Source organism: Mobula birostris, chromosome 17, assembly GCF_030028105.1.
Source record: "Mobula birostris isolate sMobBir1 chromosome 17, sMobBir1.hap1, whole genome shotgun sequence".
NCBI classification, from domain to species: Eukaryota; Metazoa; Chordata; class Chondrichthyes; order Myliobatiformes; family Myliobatidae; genus Mobula; species Mobula birostris.
The window spans coordinates 65,831,806-65,851,657 of NC_092386.1; the positions used below are offsets into that span (position 1 = coordinate 65,831,806).

A 19,852-nucleotide genomic window follows, 5' to 3' on the forward strand; every position below is an offset into this window, starting at 1 on the left:
TCTTTCCCCCTCCACAATTTTAAGTCATCTACGTATTTGTAAATGTGACATTTATTCCCCTTATCAAAATCATGAAACTATATTGTGGCAAAACTCTTGAAAGAATACTCATGCACTCCTGCGCGGAGTTTACTACCTGTCAGCCAGTTCACAATCCTCGATTTGCTTACTCTTCTACTCTGTACCTTTAGAATCCAAACTCCTGGACCCTGTATGCCTTTTACCCATTTTCTCCATCAGATTTGCCATTTTCAATGATTTACAATGTACTCCCACACATCTCTCACACACACTCTTTACCGCTTCTAGAATTGTGCCCTCTTGTTTACCTTGTCTCTCTATGTTCTTCCTAGCAAAACATAAAATCTTTCGGCAATAAATTTCATTAGCCACGTGTCTGCTTACAACACCAGCCTCTCTCTTTGTTCTCTACATCTATCATCCTCCTCCTCACAGTCTGCTAAGCTGCAAAGTTTTCTATCATTCACAGATATGCAAATTGTGCGCTGTATAGTCAAGTCATAGACATACACATAGAGGCCACTTTATTAGATACCCGCTGTTTCTAATAAAGTAGCCGCTGGGAGTATGTTCATGGTCTTCTGCTGCTGTAGCCCATCTACTTCAAGATTCGATGTGTTGTGCGTTCAAAGATGCTTTTCTGCACACCAATGTTGTAACACGTGATTATTGAGTTACTGTCGCCTTTTTGTCAGCATGATCCATTCTGGCCGTTCTCCTCTGACCCTCCTCATTAACAAGGCGTTTTTGCCCACAGAACAACCGCTCACTGGATGTTTTTAGCTTTTCACAAAACAAAAAACTCTGGAGACTGTTGTGCGTGAAAATCCCAGGGGATCAGTGGTTTCTGAGATATTCAAACCACCCCATCTGGCACCAACAATCATTCCACGGTGAAAGTCACTTAAATCACATTTTTCCCATTCTGATATTTGCTCTAAACAACAAATGAACCTCTTGACCACATCTGCATGCTTTTATGCATTGAATTGTTGCCTCATGATTGGCTGATTAGATATTTGCATTAATGAATAGGTATATAGGTGTACCTAATAAAGTCCTGATGAAAGGTTTCAGCCATAGATGGTACCTGGCCTGCTGACCTCCTCCAGCATTTTGTGTGTGTACCTAATAAAGTGGCCACTGAGTCCATGTTTAAGACGTATCCGATATTTATCTAAGGGAATCTTTACTGTACAGCTCCCTCCAGTTGAATAAAAAAAAATTATTCACTACAATTCTCTGTTTCGACAACTGCCCCTTTTATTCCATGGACCTCAGTCTTGTTGACAAGCCGATTATGTGGCACTTTTTAAGATGCCTTTTGAAAATCTATAAACACCACATCAACCACATTTCCCTTATTGACCCTCTAGAGTGCCTCATCAAAGAGCTCCACCAGTTTAGCTTGGCACAATTTGCCTTTCACCAATAAATGCTAATCCACGCACACTTGTTCAAGAGATTGCTGAATTATCATTCCGAAACAGTTCACCTTCACTAAGGATAAGCTGACAGGTCCTATCTGTGTAATATTGTTCAAGCATTTTTATTTTACAGCACCAACAGCTGGCACCATCATGCTCTGAAAGCATCTGACTGTAAAATCACTCACCGTTTATTATACAATAGCACAAACATCATCTTATTGTACCATACTTGATCCTCTTACAGTATAATCACCAGCATGTAAATATAATGTAATCATCATAATATTACTGTCACTCTATCATATAACAATCTCCACCAAACACTGCGAACACCTTGCTGTAATACAACCACTTGAATCAGCGTTACGTACTATCACCACCTTACAATACTACCACACAGCCTAGCTTATGGTACAATCATCACAACCCCCTCCAGCTCTGCAACCTTTCAAGAAATCTGCAATCTTCCGTTTTTCGCCACCTGAATATTACCACTATAGCAGAACTTCCTGAAGCTCTGGACTCTCTGCCGTTCGTTCCGTTTAAAAATATTCCTTTAAACCTCGAGTTGCAGAATCGTGTAGCCAGTCATGAGGCCCTTTGAGACAACCTGTCCATGCCAATTGCGTAGCCCAGAAAGCTAGTCACACCTGCCTACATTTGGCCCACAGCCTTCTAGACCTCCACGTCCATATTCTTATCTAGGTGCCTTATAAATGGTGATAATGTATCTCCATCAACCACTATTTCTGGTAGCTCATTCCAAATACGTCTTTGAATAAGTTTTGACCTCCTGTCTGAAGGGGGAGTATCATATTCTGGTGTATAATTATTGTAATAGAGTGCCTTCAGACATTTTACATTAAGGCTACCATATAGACGTAATTTGTTATTGTTTTCCTGCAACAGCCTCACTCTCTTCCTGCAGAATCAACAACAGTATTCACCTTACTTGCAGTCACAGATATCATCTTATATCATCATATCCGGACTTCTTACCATATAATCAATTTTACTTCTTAATCTTTGATGGCATTAACAGCACTTATTGCTCACCTTTTACATACTCTGATAAGTGTCGAGCTGAGCACTTCATCAATTCCTGCTGCCCGGTTGGTGAAGATATTCCTGGCACAATTAAAAAAGAATGCAGGATTTTGACTTAAATGTGATGAAGGAAATGCGATGTATTTCTTTGTTAGGCTGTGTTTCCTGGAGGAATGGTGTTTCCTGCCATTACCTGCAAACTGATATAAGTTGTATATTTTGCATGGTCTCATCTCTGGAGCTTCTGGACAGTAAAGACCCCTATGTTAGACTTTTGTTTACTGACTACATCTCTGCCTTCAATACTATAATTCCAAGCAAACTCATCTCCAGACTTCTTGACCTGGGATGCAACACCTCCCTTTGCAACTGGATCTTGTTCCTGACCGACGGCCTGCAATCAGGATAGGCAGCACCGTCTGTGCCACGATTATCCCAAGCACTGACGACCCTCGAGTCTGCATCCTCTGCCCCCTACTCTACTCCCTGTACACTCGTGGCTGTGTGGCCAGGTTCTGCTCTAACCACATCTACAGGTTTGCTGGTGATACCACCGTACTGAGCCGTATCTCAAATAACTATGAATCAGAGTATGGGGAGAAGACAGAGAACTTAATAACATGGTGTCCTGCCCCTCGATATCAGCAAAACAAATGCACTGGTCGCTGTCTTCAAAAAATGGGGTCCATGCACATGCACCCGTTTATTTCAATGATGCTGAGGCCGAGAGGGTTAAGAGCTTCAGCTTCCAAGGAGACATCAACACAAGCAGCCCGTCCTGGTCCAACCACGTAGACTCCACTGCAGAGGAAACTCACCAATGCCTCTACTTCCTCAGGAGGCTAAAGAAATAGGGCATGACCCCGTCAACCCTTACCAATTTTTATCAGTGCACCTTACAAAGCATCCTGCTTGCGCGCATCACGTATTGGCGTGGCAGCTGATCTGCCCGTGACCGCCAGAAACTGCAGAGAGTTGAAGACACAGCTTAGCACGTCACAGAAACCAGCCTCACTCCATGGAATCCATCTATATTTCTCACTGACTCAGCACACTAGCCTCTTCCGCCCTCTCCCATCAGACACAAGATTCAAAAGTCTGAAAGCCCATACTCTCAGGCTCAAGGTCAGCTTCTATCCCACTACTAGACTATTGAATGGTTCCCTGGGGCAATAAGCTGGGTCTGTGACCTCACTATCGACTGTTATGGCCTTGCACATCACCGTCTGTCTGTGCTGCACTTTCTCTGTAGCTGGTACGCTTTACTCTGCACTCTGTTATTGTTTTACCTTGTACTACCTCAGCGCACTGTATGAACAGTATGCAACACAAGCTTTTCACTGGACCTTGATACATGTAACAATAATAAATCAATTCCAGATCAACGAAGGCGTGGGAAGTTCCATCGTGCACTTTCTGAACAAACCACACTGCAGCTATTGTGTACCAGTAGTGGAGTTACTGAATCTTGGGCTGCCTTGGGCCTGGGTGCTGTTCAATTTCCTCTTGTGCTGCACTCATTCAGCAAATGGTAAAATTCTATCACGCTGCAGACTTACGCCTGTTGATAGTGGCACAGCTTTAGGAACTCAGGAATGAGTCAATTATCTGATCTAGTTAAGCTCGACCACTGTGGAAGGAAGGTTTGTAGCACGGAGTGTGAAGGGCAGTTGGTCAGGCTTTCCTTCATTAGTGAAAAGTCCCACCTGCACTTGGGCAGCTCTGATGTTTCTTGTCATTTACCATGTCAAAATCTAGATGTATATGGAATGAACTACCTGAGGAAGTGGTTGGGGCAGGTGCATTAACAACATTTAAAAGGCACCTGGACAAGTTCATAGATAGAAAAGGTTTATGAGCCAAAGACAGGCAAATGTAACTGGTTTAGATGGATAATTGATCATCATGGATTATAAAATCAGAGCGGAAGGATTCACAACTTGAGGGTACAGTTTTAGGATATTGGCAAAAGAACCAAACCTCATTCAATGTAAAGGCCTTCTCAACTGATTGTTAGAGTCTAAGATACAATGTCTTGGGTTGGTAGAAAAAGTCAAATATGAACCAGCTGAACTGCTCTTCATGTAAGTCAGGAAGTCTTGATAGGCTAAACTCTTTTATAAAGCAACACACAAAATGCTGGAAACATCTATGGAAATTAACAGAGAGTCGACATTTCAGGCCGAGACCCTTCTTCAGGACTCAGCCCGGCTCGCAGCCCAAACCGTTGACTATCTATTCAGTTACATCGATGCTGCCTGACCTGCTGAGTTCCTCCAGCATATTGTGTGTGAGTTGCTCTGGATTTCCAGCATCTGCAGACTTTCTTGTGTTTATGATTTATACTCTTTCATGATTCTTTTATATCTAATCAAAATGGTGCAAAATTATATTCTCACTTGGAGATCACTACTGTTTCATAATGCAAATATTTACAGTATCGTGAACTGCAAGAACACGTTTGCTGCAATGTCAATTTACTGTATAAACTGAATCATAATGTACAATCACCAACCACCCCAATTGTACATTCACCATCCAGTCAGCATATTCTAACATTCAGTATCATTGGACAAAATACTTACTGTATATCTTAAGCAATATCAAAAAAAATCTCTAGTCATTAGCACATAATAATTTATGGGATCTTGATTCAAGGTAAAAACTTCCTTGTCAGCTGATAGTTAGGAACTGGGAAAAGTCAATTAAGAACTGAGATTGGTTTAAATTATACAGCAACAAATTCAGCATTGTTTGGGAAACACCGAACTATGATAAGCGCTAGAACAGTATCAGCTCTTTCTTCTTACTGAATAATTATCTAATTGTGTAGTTGTTTATGAGAAAATAAAATGCATTGGTTTGGCATCTTTCACGGCCTCAGGAAGTCACCAAGCATGTTGAAGTTAATTAAGAGAAGCTGATCTACACACAAGCTCCCAGAGATTCCATTGTGTGATCATTTTCAGAGGATTCATTTATTGTTGGCTGAGAAATAAATATTTCATGAAGGCATAGGAGAAAAGTCCCTTGTTTATCTTTGAAATGCTGATATGGTATTTTGCTGCAATCCAAGAGACGAAAGACACACCTAGTTTAATGTTTTATCAGAATATTGGAATTTCCAACCATATATCACCTCTGCACTGGAGTATTTGCTTAGTTTTAGCACCAGTGAGTGGACCGAGATAATAATCCGCAACCTTTCGAGTAAGGGGCAAGAGAGTCAACACTAAACTAGGGCTGACACTGATCATCTTTCTGCACTATCAATTACATCAGCTTGCCATAAAAAATGATTATTTGCATATAGCCTAACGTGGTTGTAAAACCGAAGCAGAATCTATTTTTTTCTTCAACCTGATTTCTGGGTCCCTTCCTGTCTCCTCAATTATCTGTTTCCTGACCATCAGACAGACTATAGCAGCTGTTTGCCACAGTCCCTGTTTAATGACTCCACTCTGACCCTAATCAGCAGGCTAATGAAACAAACTCTACCTAGCTCATGTTGATTACTGGCCTGTTGTCCTACAGAGTTAGCAAAATCAGCCGGTTTAAATGATCACAGCACTGGGAATCGTCATATCAGCTGCTTGGGAAAGGAAGGACCTGAGGTTGTTTAAACTCACTGGTTATTGATCAGAGTGTTTCAGGAAAAGCCCATCACTGCCAAGACACAGAGACTCAGCCATACCAGATCCAGGATCGTAGTCCATTGCTACTTCTACTTCCGGCAGTCAAAGAATAATCTATCTTGTCATCAGTATTACTCACTAACAAGAGATTTGTTCTACTACCAGCTTGCTTCTTACTTCATTGCTTATGTTTTAAAACCTTTCTTTTTAGGTCAGTTACGAGTAGATGAGTTTAACCTCAACCAGATCCATGGGCACAACCCTTCCCATCACTGAGGAGGCAGTGCCTCAAGACGTCACCGTCTGTCAATGAAGATCTTCACATCCAAAGCAAGCCCTCTTCACTTCACAACTAGTGGGGACGTGGTACCTTTAGAACCACACTCAACATTTTAAGTACAGCTTCTTCCCCTCCACTCCCAGATGTCTGAATGGTCCATGAACCTATGAACACTGCCCCATTATTCATCTTTCGCTTTATCTATTCATTCTTGTAACTTATGGTAATTTTATGCTTTGCACTGTACTGCTGCTGCAAAATAACAAATTTCACATCCTATGTCAGTCCAGTCCAGTCCAGTTTCATCCGATCCACATGAAGGGTCTTGACCCAAAATGTTGACTCTCCATTTTCCTCTACAGATGCTGCCTGACCCAATGTGCCCCTCCAGCTTTTTGTGTGTTATTCAGTTCCACTGCATAATTTATGAACTATTCCTCTTCCTCCACCCCCATCCCTGTTTGGACTAATCCCCAACACTGTCTGGATTAGTCATCTTCCCTTTTACCCATCCAAACATCAATTATTCCGCCTCCTCTCTCCCTGTTTTTTGCCCAGAATTCGAATCCCTCCTAATCCCCCCCCAATGGTTGGCACTGTGGTCACTAATTCCCTCCTAAACCCTGCCTGGATTACTCGATTTCTCCTTCTTCAATTGCTGTTCCTAATACTGTATTCTGTCACCCTCCATCATCCTGGATGAGGTTATTATGTTTCAGCCATCAGCTCTCCATTCGCGTGTACACCTACACAAACAATCATAGCTGGATATGTTCTCTCTTCCCACATTCTAATCATTATTCTATCTCTGTCCCTATATTCCTTCTGCAACCACTCACACAGGTCTACAAGTGAATATTCACTAAACGTCCACATGAGTCAAACATCTGGAGATCAGACCAACAGCCAATTGGTAGGTAGTCTGTTTATAATTATCCAGGTAAGCCCATGTGTATAGGAATGATGGGACATCTTTGTTCCATGCTAGTTTCTTCACCCACTACTGAGGTGCCCCACCTTCTCCCCATTCACATCAGGCTCCTGCATAGCAAAGCACTCCCTAAGACTCCCTAGCACTGTGTGAAATTCCTGGCATTTCATGATCTTGACTGGTCACCAATTCCTGGCACTTTATAAGGAAAAGCTTTGAACAAACAGTGGCTGCAAAGTTGCTTGAATCACTCAAATATGAAGTCAAATAAGTAAAGAATAAGACAACCGAAGAATCATTACCATGGAGCAATGCATTTCCTCATTTAGTCAAGTTACTTATCCTTGCTACAATGCAGGAGGAGGCCATTCAGGCTCTTTGCAGAGCAATGCTATCACTCCCTTGCTCTCTGCTTATTCCCATGTATCTTTGCAGCTTTTTTCTCTTCCCGAAGCTCATCAGCATCCCATCGACTTACCTGCCACTTACCTACACTACAAGGTAACTTATTCTGAATAATCAATTATCAGTTCAACTTCAAGAGGTGGGAGGAAAATAGAGCACCAAGCAGAAATCACAGTCACAGGAAGTACATGAAAATTCCACACAGATAGTACCCAAGATCGGGGCGGAATCCACGTCTACTCCACTGCACCACCCCTGGAGTCCCATGAACTGGACTTTTTGTTAGATCTTCCATAATCTTAGGAAAAATTCAAATTCCTGTTCAAGGTTCCATACCTTGTGGATTATTAATGGCAGGTTTGATGTTACCTCTAAGCTAAGTCCTGTGTATCAAAAATAATAGAAGAATTCAGTTGAGTTGATGGAGAGAAATTAGTTCCTCTGGTAAAGGAATCTTTATCAGAATCCAATACCTTAAAATTAGGCTTGGGCTTTTGGGATTGAAATCAGGAAGCACTTCTTCACGCAAAGAATAGTGGAAATCAAGGTCTCGCTTCCCTTAGAAGATTATGTATACTTGGATGACAAGACTGCAGTCCTGAAACAAAGGGGTTTTATTGAAGAAAGGTACTGAGAAACATGGAATAAAAAATGGCAAACAGAATTAGGGTAGGGATTGGTCTAATCTGACAGACAGTGGAATAGATTCAAGATGATGAATGACATATCTGTGGCCCAGTATAAACTATTTATCTCCTTTATATGTCTAATATATTCTCTGTGAGGCCCTGTGGTGTTTGAGTTTGAAATTGTGTCTTCTTTTAAAAGTTGAAATCACCCACGTCTGTGTTGTGCCTAAGAACATATCTGCCCATCACTTCAGTTCTTCATTTATTTAAACCCTCGCCTGTACATGCCCATCACATTGGTGTTTTGTAAATAATTCTATTCCACTTGCGCTCTGAAATGATGTTCTGATCTTACACGAGATCACTGTTGTTTTTTTTCTCTCTGGCTATTTAGTTGCTATTGTAGTGATGGAAGAATAATTCAGACATAGTCTTGGAAGTCTATCGAAGAGAGTCACATTTCAGTTCATTCAAGAGGAGGTTGTGTGGTGGTGTTTCTCTCACCTGCTCAGATTTGATCTGCTCTGTAGTTGTGAAGATATCTGAGTAGTGCTGTCTTTCAAAGACTCTGTCTAACACTTCTAGCTGCTGCTGTGTGAAGAGCTCGCCACGCATCTGCTTCCGCAGAAAATCCCTGCTCGGGTGGGAGTGTCCATTGTGCATTGGATTTTCCTGAGCACCTTTACAAAAGAGACACGAAAAAGACTTAGCAAAGTGTGTTAGAGGTGCCTGGGAAAAACAAAATAACAAATGCAGTGATGGACTACTGTCAGATAATTCTTCTTTAAACAACTTCAAAATAAGTGTTTTGCAGATTTACTTGCAGAAGTGCATTTACTTAAACTGCGAGAGATATGTGATTGACTCACTATGAGGAGCCCTGTTACCACGTCTGTTAAATTTCAAAATTTATCGTCTATCAACCAGATTTAATTTTCAGCCATCAAATATGCAAATATTTTAAAGCATTTAACAGCTGGAAAAATTGTTTCTGTTGCTAAATATTATACAGCACAGTTTGAAAAATGTGAGGAACAACAGGAGACTTAAAGATTATGGTGAATGAATTAAAGTCATTGCCTTATTGTAAATTGTTTAAATTTAAGTATGAAAATGCCACTAGAATCCTGTGGCTTTCACATTCAGATTCTAGTTGTTTAATCTTCATTTCCTTCACATGTACTAATTCTCACATCACAATTCTGACTTTTCAAGCCCCTAAATTCAAAGGCAGATTTTCTGTTGTGTTCAAGGGCCTTCAGTTATAAAAGTAAAACTGATGCAATTTTGACAGTTCTGTAAAACCAGACGCTGTCCCTCTCATCCCCACAGAAATCACCACTCACTGATCAAAATAAATCATATATTTTTCTAAAGGTAGAAGAAAGAAAAATAAAAAAGTTTTATGATCATATCTTAGCTATATATCCATTTATTCCTTATATTTTGAAGTAAGATCATTATATTTCCTCCAAGATGGTTACATTTTTTTCTGTAAATCGACCCGAGTAAAAGATAAATCAACAGAGTTCCAAAAATACTTTCCATTTGTCAAAGATATCAGCCCATTTCAGTCGTACTGATGGAGTTTCAGTTCTGTCTCCATTACAGAGTAGGCAGCTGGACTCCAGGGCTGCCTGGAGTAGATTATATTCCCTATAAGATGGTCACCGATATATGATCTTCAACCTCTATTGATTGACCAATTTCACAAGCAAAGACTGGTGAAATGAAGCTGAAATGAACATCATGCTTTAACTCATTGAACCTATCAGGCCTGACTTAATCTGGCTGTCCACTCTCTTTGATAGAATTCAATTGATCAATCATGTTTTGGTGATAGTACCATTTCACTGGTTTATTGCTTCTTCATTTCAAAGCTTGACCTTTAAGATACGTTTGGACGAGCTCCATACTCCTTGGATATACAGAGATCAGTTATTTCAATACATATTTCTAATGATACATGTGCCCGTTTACAGTACACCAATTGGATGTGCCTGATCCTTTGCCCTACCCCCACACTTCTACTTTAATAAAATAATGAGCTAGTTTTCATTTTTCTTCAGATCTGGTTTCCAGCTCAGAACTGTGATCTGTGATCGCAGTTCCCTCGGTATCTTATAGTAACTGGGAGTTCAGCTCCCAACAGTAGCTATCTTTCAAACTCATCTTCTCAAAAATAACAGTGAATTTTCATGCCCTTTTAACAATGCCATTATTTCAGAAGCGTCTTTATCAGGAGACAAAATCATGCAGTCTATTGCATAAGGCACACAGTCACCTGGCTTACCTAATCAAGAACACATGCATGAAACATTCCATATCTCCAGTTACATTATTCACAAAAATACTGCATGAAATATTTCACAATTGCCAACCTTGGATCTGAAAAAGCTCTGAGGGGTTTCTCCCTTCATTTCATCCTCACTTGGCAGGGGGGAGAGTGAATTTTGACAAGAGCAGACACACACCTGTATATAAGGACTGACAACAGGAAACAGAAATGATAATACTGTCTGATAGCCAGCAGGTAATTTTGCCACTGTCCACCCAAACTCTCAGAAAAGTCACCTGGTGTGCCATTTTAAGACGTTAACGTCCTTCTCAAATGGCCTCAGGGTCAGCTTGTGCAGCAATGCTCAAAGGCAGACAATCCCAGACTCCTGCCTCAGTCAGTTCTGGCCAAACATCAGACTCACAGGGGGAGAGAGCAGCCAGACACACAAAAGACATGAAATGGAAGAGACACCAGGGTGCGTAATTTCACTGGAAAATTAATGATCCCAATGTTGACATTCTCTGGATCTTTTGTTATAAACAATTGTGTATACACACATTCTGTTGATCCTTCAGTGCCAATAACATCCTTTATTATAGAGTCATAGAGACATACAGCATCAAAACTGGACATTCAGACCACCAACTCCACACTGACTATAAACGCCAATGTACAGTAATCCTACATTAATCATGCATTTTATTCTCTCCACATTCTCAACGATTCCTCACTGATTCGGCCCCTCACCTACACTCTAAGACTAGAGGGAAATTATGGTGGTGAATTAATCTACCACAAAAAGATGTTTAAAATTAATAATTCACAACCGGTACAATTAATGGCCTGGTCTCCAGATGAGGTTTTCTTAACATACTGTGAGAGTAACTCAGTTCCTCTTCTCCACTCTGAGTCTCAGCACTAGCTGTTGCCTTTCTAGATTTGGATCTGGAGTACTTGGTAGTGTCTAAAAGCCCCACCACCAGCTCTCTACTCATCTGCCTGCGGTCAGAGCACGATGCTGTCAATGTCCACCTCATTACCAACAACTTTAAACACAGGGGCAACCGCTGTACACCAATGTACGCGCATTTGGGCCTCTGTGGAGTCCGAGTGGAAAGTCCAGGCGCTTTCAGGTGGGTAGTGAGGGTTGTGGTGGGTGGGTGGAGGGGGTTTGCCCTCACAATGCTGGCACATGGTGTATCTAGTGCTTATGTAAAGTTAAGCGACAATACTAAGGCAGTCGCTAGCACCACTGCAGATCCTGACGTGCCTCGGAAAAGAGGATTACTAATGAGGAGCTGCCAGCAGCTCTACCACTGAGGTAGCCCCACAATAAGTATTACAGTTTCTATATGCAGTGTTAACACACCCTGAGCACTTTGGAAGGAGTTAAAGAAGCTATCCTGTCACATCTCCCACTGTCAGCAAAGTGTCTCTTTGTAAAGGCGCCCATGCAACAGAATACTGCATTGAATGCCTAGCTATACTGCGAGTGTTCAACTACCTGCACCCGAAAGCCCCAGCCTGTGTTATGAGGGAGGGAATGGGTGGTGCACAATGGGTAACGTCAGTAGAGGTGCAGCTTGTGCCAGAAGATGATTAGATGCTCTGAAATGAATTACACACACAGGTTTTGAGAGAATTCTCAGTTTTTGAGACAAGTTGGACATGAAACTAATAATAAGTCACGTTCAGAAGACCATAAGACTATAAGATATAGGAGCAGAAGTAGGCCATTGTTCAGCTGGGACAAATAAAAACTTCACTTCAGTGAAATGTACAGATCACATTTCAGCAAGTGTTTCTCCCTACCTACGGAGCTGGGTAGAGTGGATCTGTGCTGAAAATCTATGACGTACATCTCTGAACAACAGCGTTTACAACAAGAGTCGGAACTGAACAAAATGAAAACCCTTGTTCAATGCTGTGTTCAGGTTGGGCTTTCATTTCTAGGCAAGCGATCACTACGTCAGTGTAAATGCTTAAACTCAGGAGTATACAGTCAGGCTTTAACCTCTTGTGACCCCAAAATGTCACACTGATTGAAGGTAAAACACAGAAGAACGAGGGAGAAACATTGTACTAATCACAAACAAGAGAAAATCTGTAGATGCTGGAAATCCGAGCAACACACACAAAATGCTGGAGGAACTCAGCAGGCCAGGCAGCATCTATGGGAAAGAGTAAAATCGACGTTTCAGGCCAAGACTCTTCAGCAGGACTGGTACTATACTTCTTAGTTTTGTTTTTACCTCTTAGCAAGGTGTGTACTTATGATGTGGTAGCATGATGATATATGCTAGTCATATACTTTTACATACATTATAAACGGCAATACACATCCACAGCATAGGAAATTTCAAATTGTCCCGTTCAGTCCTAAAGATTTAATTGCCATGAGGGATTTTTTATGCCTTCTGAACTTCCTGACAAGTGGGATTACTCTGCAAGGCCATAAAACAATCTTGGGTTCTAGGGCCTCCACTGTGGTAGTTGTAGGAATTGACTTTGGGACTTCAGGAAGTGATTTATAAATTTGCTGATCATGGTAGAATCTCAGAGAGGGTGTACAGGAACGAGATATATCATCTAGTGGAGTGGTGTCGCAGCAACAACCTGACACTCAACGTCAGTAAGACGGAAGAGCTGACTGTGGACTTCAGGAAGGGTAAGACGAAGGAACACATACCAATCCTCATAGAGGGATCAGAAGTGGAGAGAGTGGGCAGCTTCAAGTTCCTGGGTGTCAAGATCTCTGAGGACTTAACCTGGTCCAAACATATCGATGCAATTTTAAAGAAGGCAAGACAGTGACTATACTTCATTAGGAGTTTGAAGAGATTTGGCATGTCAACAAATACACTCAAAAACTTCTATAGATGTACTTTGGAGGGCATTCTGACAGGCTGCATCACTGTCTGGTATGGGGAGGGGAGGCTACTGCACAGGACCGAAAGAAGCTACAGAGGGCTGTAAATTTAGTCGGCTCCATCTTGGGTACTAGCCTACAAAGTACCCAGGACATCTTCAAGGAGCAGTGTCTCAGAAAGGCAGTGTCCATTATTAAGGACGCCCAGCACCCGGTGCATGCCCTTTTCCCACTGTTACCATCAGGTAGGAGGTACAGAAGCCTGAAGCCACACACTCAGTGATTCAGGAACAGCTTCTTCCCCTCTGCCATCCGATTCCTAAATGGACATTGAAGCTTTGGACACTCCCTCACTTTTTTAGTATATATTATTTCTGTCTTTTGCACAATTTTTAATCTATTCAATATACATATACTGTAATTGATTTACCAACTCATTTATTCTTATTACTTTTTCTTTTCTTCTATATTATGTATTGCATTGAACTGCTGCTGCTAAGTTAACAAATTTCACAACAGATGCCGGTGATAATAAACCTGATTCTGATTCTCACAGCTTTGGATACCTTTCTTCCGGACGTGTTGGCATCCCGAACAGTGCATGGCAGGTTGCTGGATCTGTTGATCTATCCTAGGCACCAGAGAAGGCTTCGAGCCAACACTTTCATTTTGACCATGCCTAGATGACTGGCATGTAACTCCTCTAACGCTTCAACTCTCAGCTGGGATGGTGCAACAACTCACAATCCCCACATAAGGCAACTCCTGTCAAGGGCAAGCTGATCCCAGTGCTGGTAAAAATGGGGGATCTGGAGCTTCTGCTGCTCACTGCAGCCATTCTGGGTTGTCATGTAGACTTGAGACAGTGTGGGATTTCTTCTGGCTCCCCTTTGAATCATCTCAACCGTCTAATAGGGAGATTTTCAATTGTATTCGGGACAATGCATCAAGAGGAGTGTCCTCTTTTATAGTGTTTTCAGGTATTTCCTTTTCCAAGGGTAAACAGGGCAATCCATCAGCATTTCCAAGATTAGTCATCCTCTTGAATTCAATCTTGTAATGCTGTCTTCCAGGAAACAGAGCCCGTCTCTGCATTTGTGCTGCTGATGTTCGTGGAACAGCCTTCTGTGGACTGAACATGGACACTAGGGTTGATGATCAGTAATGAGGGTAAACTTTCCTCCATAAAAGTACTGGTTGAAATGTTTAACACACCAAACCAGACTCAAGGCCTCTCTGACAATCTGTGCATAGTGTTTTTTTGCAGTAGTAAGGGAATGTGATGCAAAGGTTTTGGGCCATTCACTTCCATCACTCAAAACATGACATAACTGAATCTATACCATAAGAGTAAGGAGGTGTTGATGAGTCTGTATGGGGCACTGGTGATACCTCATTTGGAATACAGTGTGCGGTTTTGGGCCTCCTATCTTAGAAGGGATGTACTGATGTTGGAGAGAGTTCAGAGAAGATTTATGAGGATGATTCCTGGAATGCAGGGGCTAATATATGAGGAGCATTTGTCGGCTCTTGGACTGTATTTATTATAGAAGTAAGTGTTGCCACGTGGCCAAGTGGTTAAGGCGTTCGTCTAGTGATTAGAAGGTCGCTAAGTTCGAGCCTTGGCTGAGGCAGCGTGTGTGTCCTTGAGCAAGGCATTTAACCACACATTGTTCTGCGATGACACTGGTGCCAAGCTGTATGGGTCTTAATGCCCTTCCCTTGGACAACATCGGTGGCGTGGAGAGGGGAGACTTGCAGCATGGGCAACTGCTGGTCTTCCATACAACCTTGCCCAGGCCTGCGCCCTGGAAACTTTCCAAGGCGCAAATCCATGGTCTCATGAGACTAATGGATGCCTATAGAAGAATGAGAGGGGATCTCACAGAAACATTTCGAATGTTGAAAGGGTTGGACAGAGAAGATGTGGAAGGGCTGTTTCCTTTGGTGGGTGAGTCCAGGACAAGAGGCCACAGTCTTAGAATTAGAGGGTACCCTTTTAAAACAGAGATGAGGAGAAATTTTTTTAGCCAGAGGGTCATGAATCTATGGAATTCGTTGCCACATGTGGCTGTGGAGGCCCGATCATTGAGGGTGTTTAAGGAGGAGATTGATAGGTATGTAATTGGTCAGAGTATCAAGGGATATGGGGAAAAAGCTGGAAATTGGAACTAGATGGGAGAATAGTATAACTCATGGTGGAGTGGCAGAGCAGACTCGATGGGCCGAATGGCTTACTTCTGCTCCTTTGTCTTGTGAGATGAGGCCTCACAGGCAAGCTTCACTGGGTGGTGTGGATCATAATGTGCGAGTACAGTGTCTGACATCACCAGTTCCTTTGTCTTTGGGAAAGCCGCCTCACACTGCTTTGTCCACTGCCATTTCTTCCCAATCTCTAGTAATGAGTTCAAAGGCTGGAGCACAGTAGCCAGGTGTTCCAGGAACCTGTTATAATAATTGACAAATCCTATAAAGGACTGCAACTGTGACATGTCCTTTGGCCTTTGGGCATCCATCACTGCTTGAATTTTCTAAGCACATTTGTGTAATCCTTGTATAACGGTGTGACCATAGTAAGTGATGCTTGGTTTAAAGAATTCACATTTGTTGCATTGTGCTCTGAGCCAAAATCTTCTAATCTTCTTAATACTCTCTTGAAATTTTGGAGATATTCCTTGTTATCCTTACTGGTAACAATGATGTCATCCAGGTAACACTGAGTGCCTGGGCAGCCTTGCACCACCCGGTCCATAGCTTTCTGCCAGAGTGCAGATGCGGATCAGAAGCTACTCCAAAAATAACCCTATTATAATGATAAAGCCCTTTGTGAGTGTTTATGGTGAGAAACACTTTGGACTCTCCTTCCATCTCCGTCTGTAGGTTGACCTCAGCTACGTCTACTTTGCTGAAGTGTTTCTCTCCAGAAAGCTTTGCAAAGATATCCTCTATCCTGGGCAGAGAGTATTGATCTACTTTCAGTACTGGGTTGCTGGTGACTTTTAAATCACCACAGATGCTGACCAGCTCATTTTTCTTAGCTACTGGGACCACTGGCATTTCCCATGGACTCCACTCAACCTTGGAAGGAATTCCATCGGCCTCTATGCAGTAGCTCACTGGCTACTTCATGGTATAAAAAACTGAACAGGCTTTGTAAAACTTGGGTTTAGCTTTCTCATTTAACACCATTTTACCCTTGATATGTTTCAAAATTTTCAATGCCAATCTTGAACACTGCTATGGTGTCATCCAGTACCTTTCCCAATACCTTTCCACTTGACTCTTTCACAGGGGACGCGGCATGCAAATGGTAGGTGGAACTCCAATCAAGTTGTAGTTGTTTCAGTCAGTCAAAACCTCACCATGCTGGACCTTCTGTTTTTACCACATACAAGCCCAGTGTGGATTGTTGGTTGTTGTATTTCACTGTTGTAATTGTCATTCCCACAACAGTATAAATTCTTAGTTGGATATCTGCGGGTTTCAGTTTAGTATCTTTGAAATGCCGTTCAAACTCATTTTGGGAAATGACTGAAACAGCTGAATCAGTGTCCAATTCCATTTTAATTAATTTGCCGTTCACTTCTGGTGTAAGCCATATTGCTTGTCTATTGTTAATTTTCATGTTGTAAAATCTCAAGGCTACTCAGTCCTGTGTCACTCCCATCATTATCAGATTTATCATCAACAGCATGCAAATTAGTGCTCTTTTTGCAACTGCAACTTGATTTTTCAGCTTTTTTCCTGCCTGACATGCTTTTCATATGTGTCCTACTTTGTTGATTTTCTGCAAGTTTCGCCTTAAACCCTGCCTTGATTTGGTGAATCTGAGCCCCTGCCACAATGGCAGCACGATTTGTTTGGCCAGGCAGGTTTCTGTTTAGAAGTTGCAACATTCATGCTCACTTTCATTTCTGACTGCAACTCAACAGCGATTTGAACTGCTGTTTTAAATGTGAGCTGTGCTTCATCCAGGAGCCATTTCTGTATGCTTTCTTGTAAGAATCCACAAGCTGAACAATATCTCAGTGTATTACTAAGCCCATTGCTGAACTGACAATACTCAGATAACTTCTTCAATTCAGCCATGCATGCTGAAATACACTCCCCTTTCTTTTTATTCCACTTATGAAACCTAAAGCGTTCTGCAATCAACAGTGATTTTGGCTTTAAATATTCCTGTATTACTTTCACAATATCAGCAAAGCTTACTGTGGAGCAGTCAAACTTCCTAGTAAACTGTAAGCCTTTCCACCCAATACACTCAACAAAACTGACACTTGCTTTGCATTGGATATTTCATCTGTTTCAAAATGCTGCTCAATTCACTCAGTATACAATATTCTAGATACCTCCTGTGCAATCGAAGGCATCTATCTTTCAAATGTAGCCAGCCATTTCTGCTTTTTTTTTTAACTTATCATTATTATCACCCAGTACTCTCTGTTTATGAACCCATGAATTTGTCTGTTTTCTGCCTTTTTTTTTTAAATCAGCACACTCTGTCCCTTCTTGAAGAAGCATGTGCTGCACTTTTTTTAAAACTTAAATGTCACACTGCACTGCACTTCAACAGGTAGGTAGTTATCTCAGGTTCGTTTAAAACTTCCTCATCACAACTGTTATGTTTTGTAACTCCAAAACATAACATTAATCAAAATGGGACAACTGAGGATAAACGTGCATACTTCTTTGTTTGGTTTTCACTTTTCAGTGGGGTGCGCACGTGCAGCGTGGTTTTGTGATGTCTTATGCTATACATGTAGTTTGTATAGTCTGAAGTGTGTTATGTAATCAACAAAGCATGCTTAATCAAGCAATATATTTACAATATTTCTCAAATATTACTAAAATATTAAGTACACAACAACACCTATTAGGCTTAGAGGCAAGAATGCTTCCAGTTGGGTCAGCACTACCATAGACCTCTTACATCGCCCATTTTGTTGGACAGATTGTTAATTTTGAATAAAATTATAACATAGAAATGAGAGATAAATTGAATAAAGCAGATCGGGAAACTGGATTAAAAGGGATAGTGGATAAACAAAAGCAAAATTTAAATAAATATTTCACATTTCGCAATGAACATAACTGCATATAAAAACCAGGAACAGTGATCAATGTGTGGCTAATTTGAAGGATTAAGATCAAAGATATAGTAAAATTAGAGACTTGTAATCTTGACAAAACATTTATAGGTATGGGTTTGGATTGTAAAGATCAACAAGAAATGATCAAAACTTAGTACTCTATAAAAGCAATAATGCAGTAAGCTTTGAAGATGTGAACCTTTATTTTGAAGCACCGAAACAACTTGGCAAAAGATAGAAGGGTGTGCCTGGAATGAATTCAAGGCAGTTTATTAAGAACTAGCCAGGAAATACTTATTAATATTTATTTATTTATTGCTTATGAAGTTATTATTACTACTTGTTTCTTTTTGTATTTGCAGCTTGTTGCCTTTTGCACACTGGCTGAACACCCAAGTTGGTGCTGTGTTCCATTGATTCTATAATGGTTATTACTCTATTATAGGTTTATTGAGTATGCCTGCAAATAAATTGAATCTCAGGGTTGTATATGGTGACATATATGTACTTCAATAATAAATTTACTTTGAACTTCGAAATAATTTATTTTAAATCTTCTGCTATGGATACAGAGTTAATTAATAATCTCATATTAAGCAATTATCAAGGGAAGGAATGATCATAATATGAAAGAATTTTACATTGATCCAAATTTACTTTGAGATTTTGCAGTGATGCACTAAAATGTGAAACTATAATCTTAATCTGGAATGAGAGATGATCTGAATACGGTAGACTGGGAAATGAATATTAGCTAGGCAATAAAACAAAGATAATTTTTAAACATATAATTCTTATTGCTGAATTAAGACATATTTCATTCAGAAATAAAAAGAAACAGGAAAAATGAGCAATGTGTCGCTCACTGAAGAGGTAAAGAAAGCGATTAGATTGAAATGAGAGTATGTAATATTGCCAAAAGAATAAGGTGACTGTGAAGAAGAATATGATGATTATGCAGGTTTTACAAACCAGCAAGGAACGGCCAATAAACTGAGTCGAAAAGTAAACATAGGTCCCTTGAGGCTGAAGCAGAAAATATTATAATGAGGAAGAAGAAAATGGTTGAGTTGTTAAACAGATATTTGTATTCGCCTACATAACAAAAGACACAAGTAGCACACCAGAAATAATAAGGAACGAAGGGTCCAATGCGAATGAGAAACCAAAAGTAGATTAAGAAAGGAGTTCCCAAACCCTCCTAGAGCCAATGACCTACACTCCAGGGTTC

The 19,852-nt window shown here is 40.9% G+C and overlaps 1 protein-coding gene across 4 annotated transcripts in view; it reads right to left on the reverse strand.

Moving 5' to 3' along the window:
• pax5 (paired box 5) overlaps nucleotides 1-19,852 on the reverse strand; it is a 267,639-nt gene that overhangs the window by 145,442 nt on the left and 102,345 nt on the right. For all 4 annotated transcript variants that reach the window (XM_072281839.1, XM_072281840.1, XM_072281838.1 and 1 more), the window contains exon 6: nucleotides 8,883-9,058. In XM_072281839.1, the coding sequence (XP_072137940.1) occupies nucleotides 8,883-9,058 (176 nt within the window). The remainder of the gene's footprint in view (nucleotides 1-8,882; nucleotides 9,059-19,852) is intronic.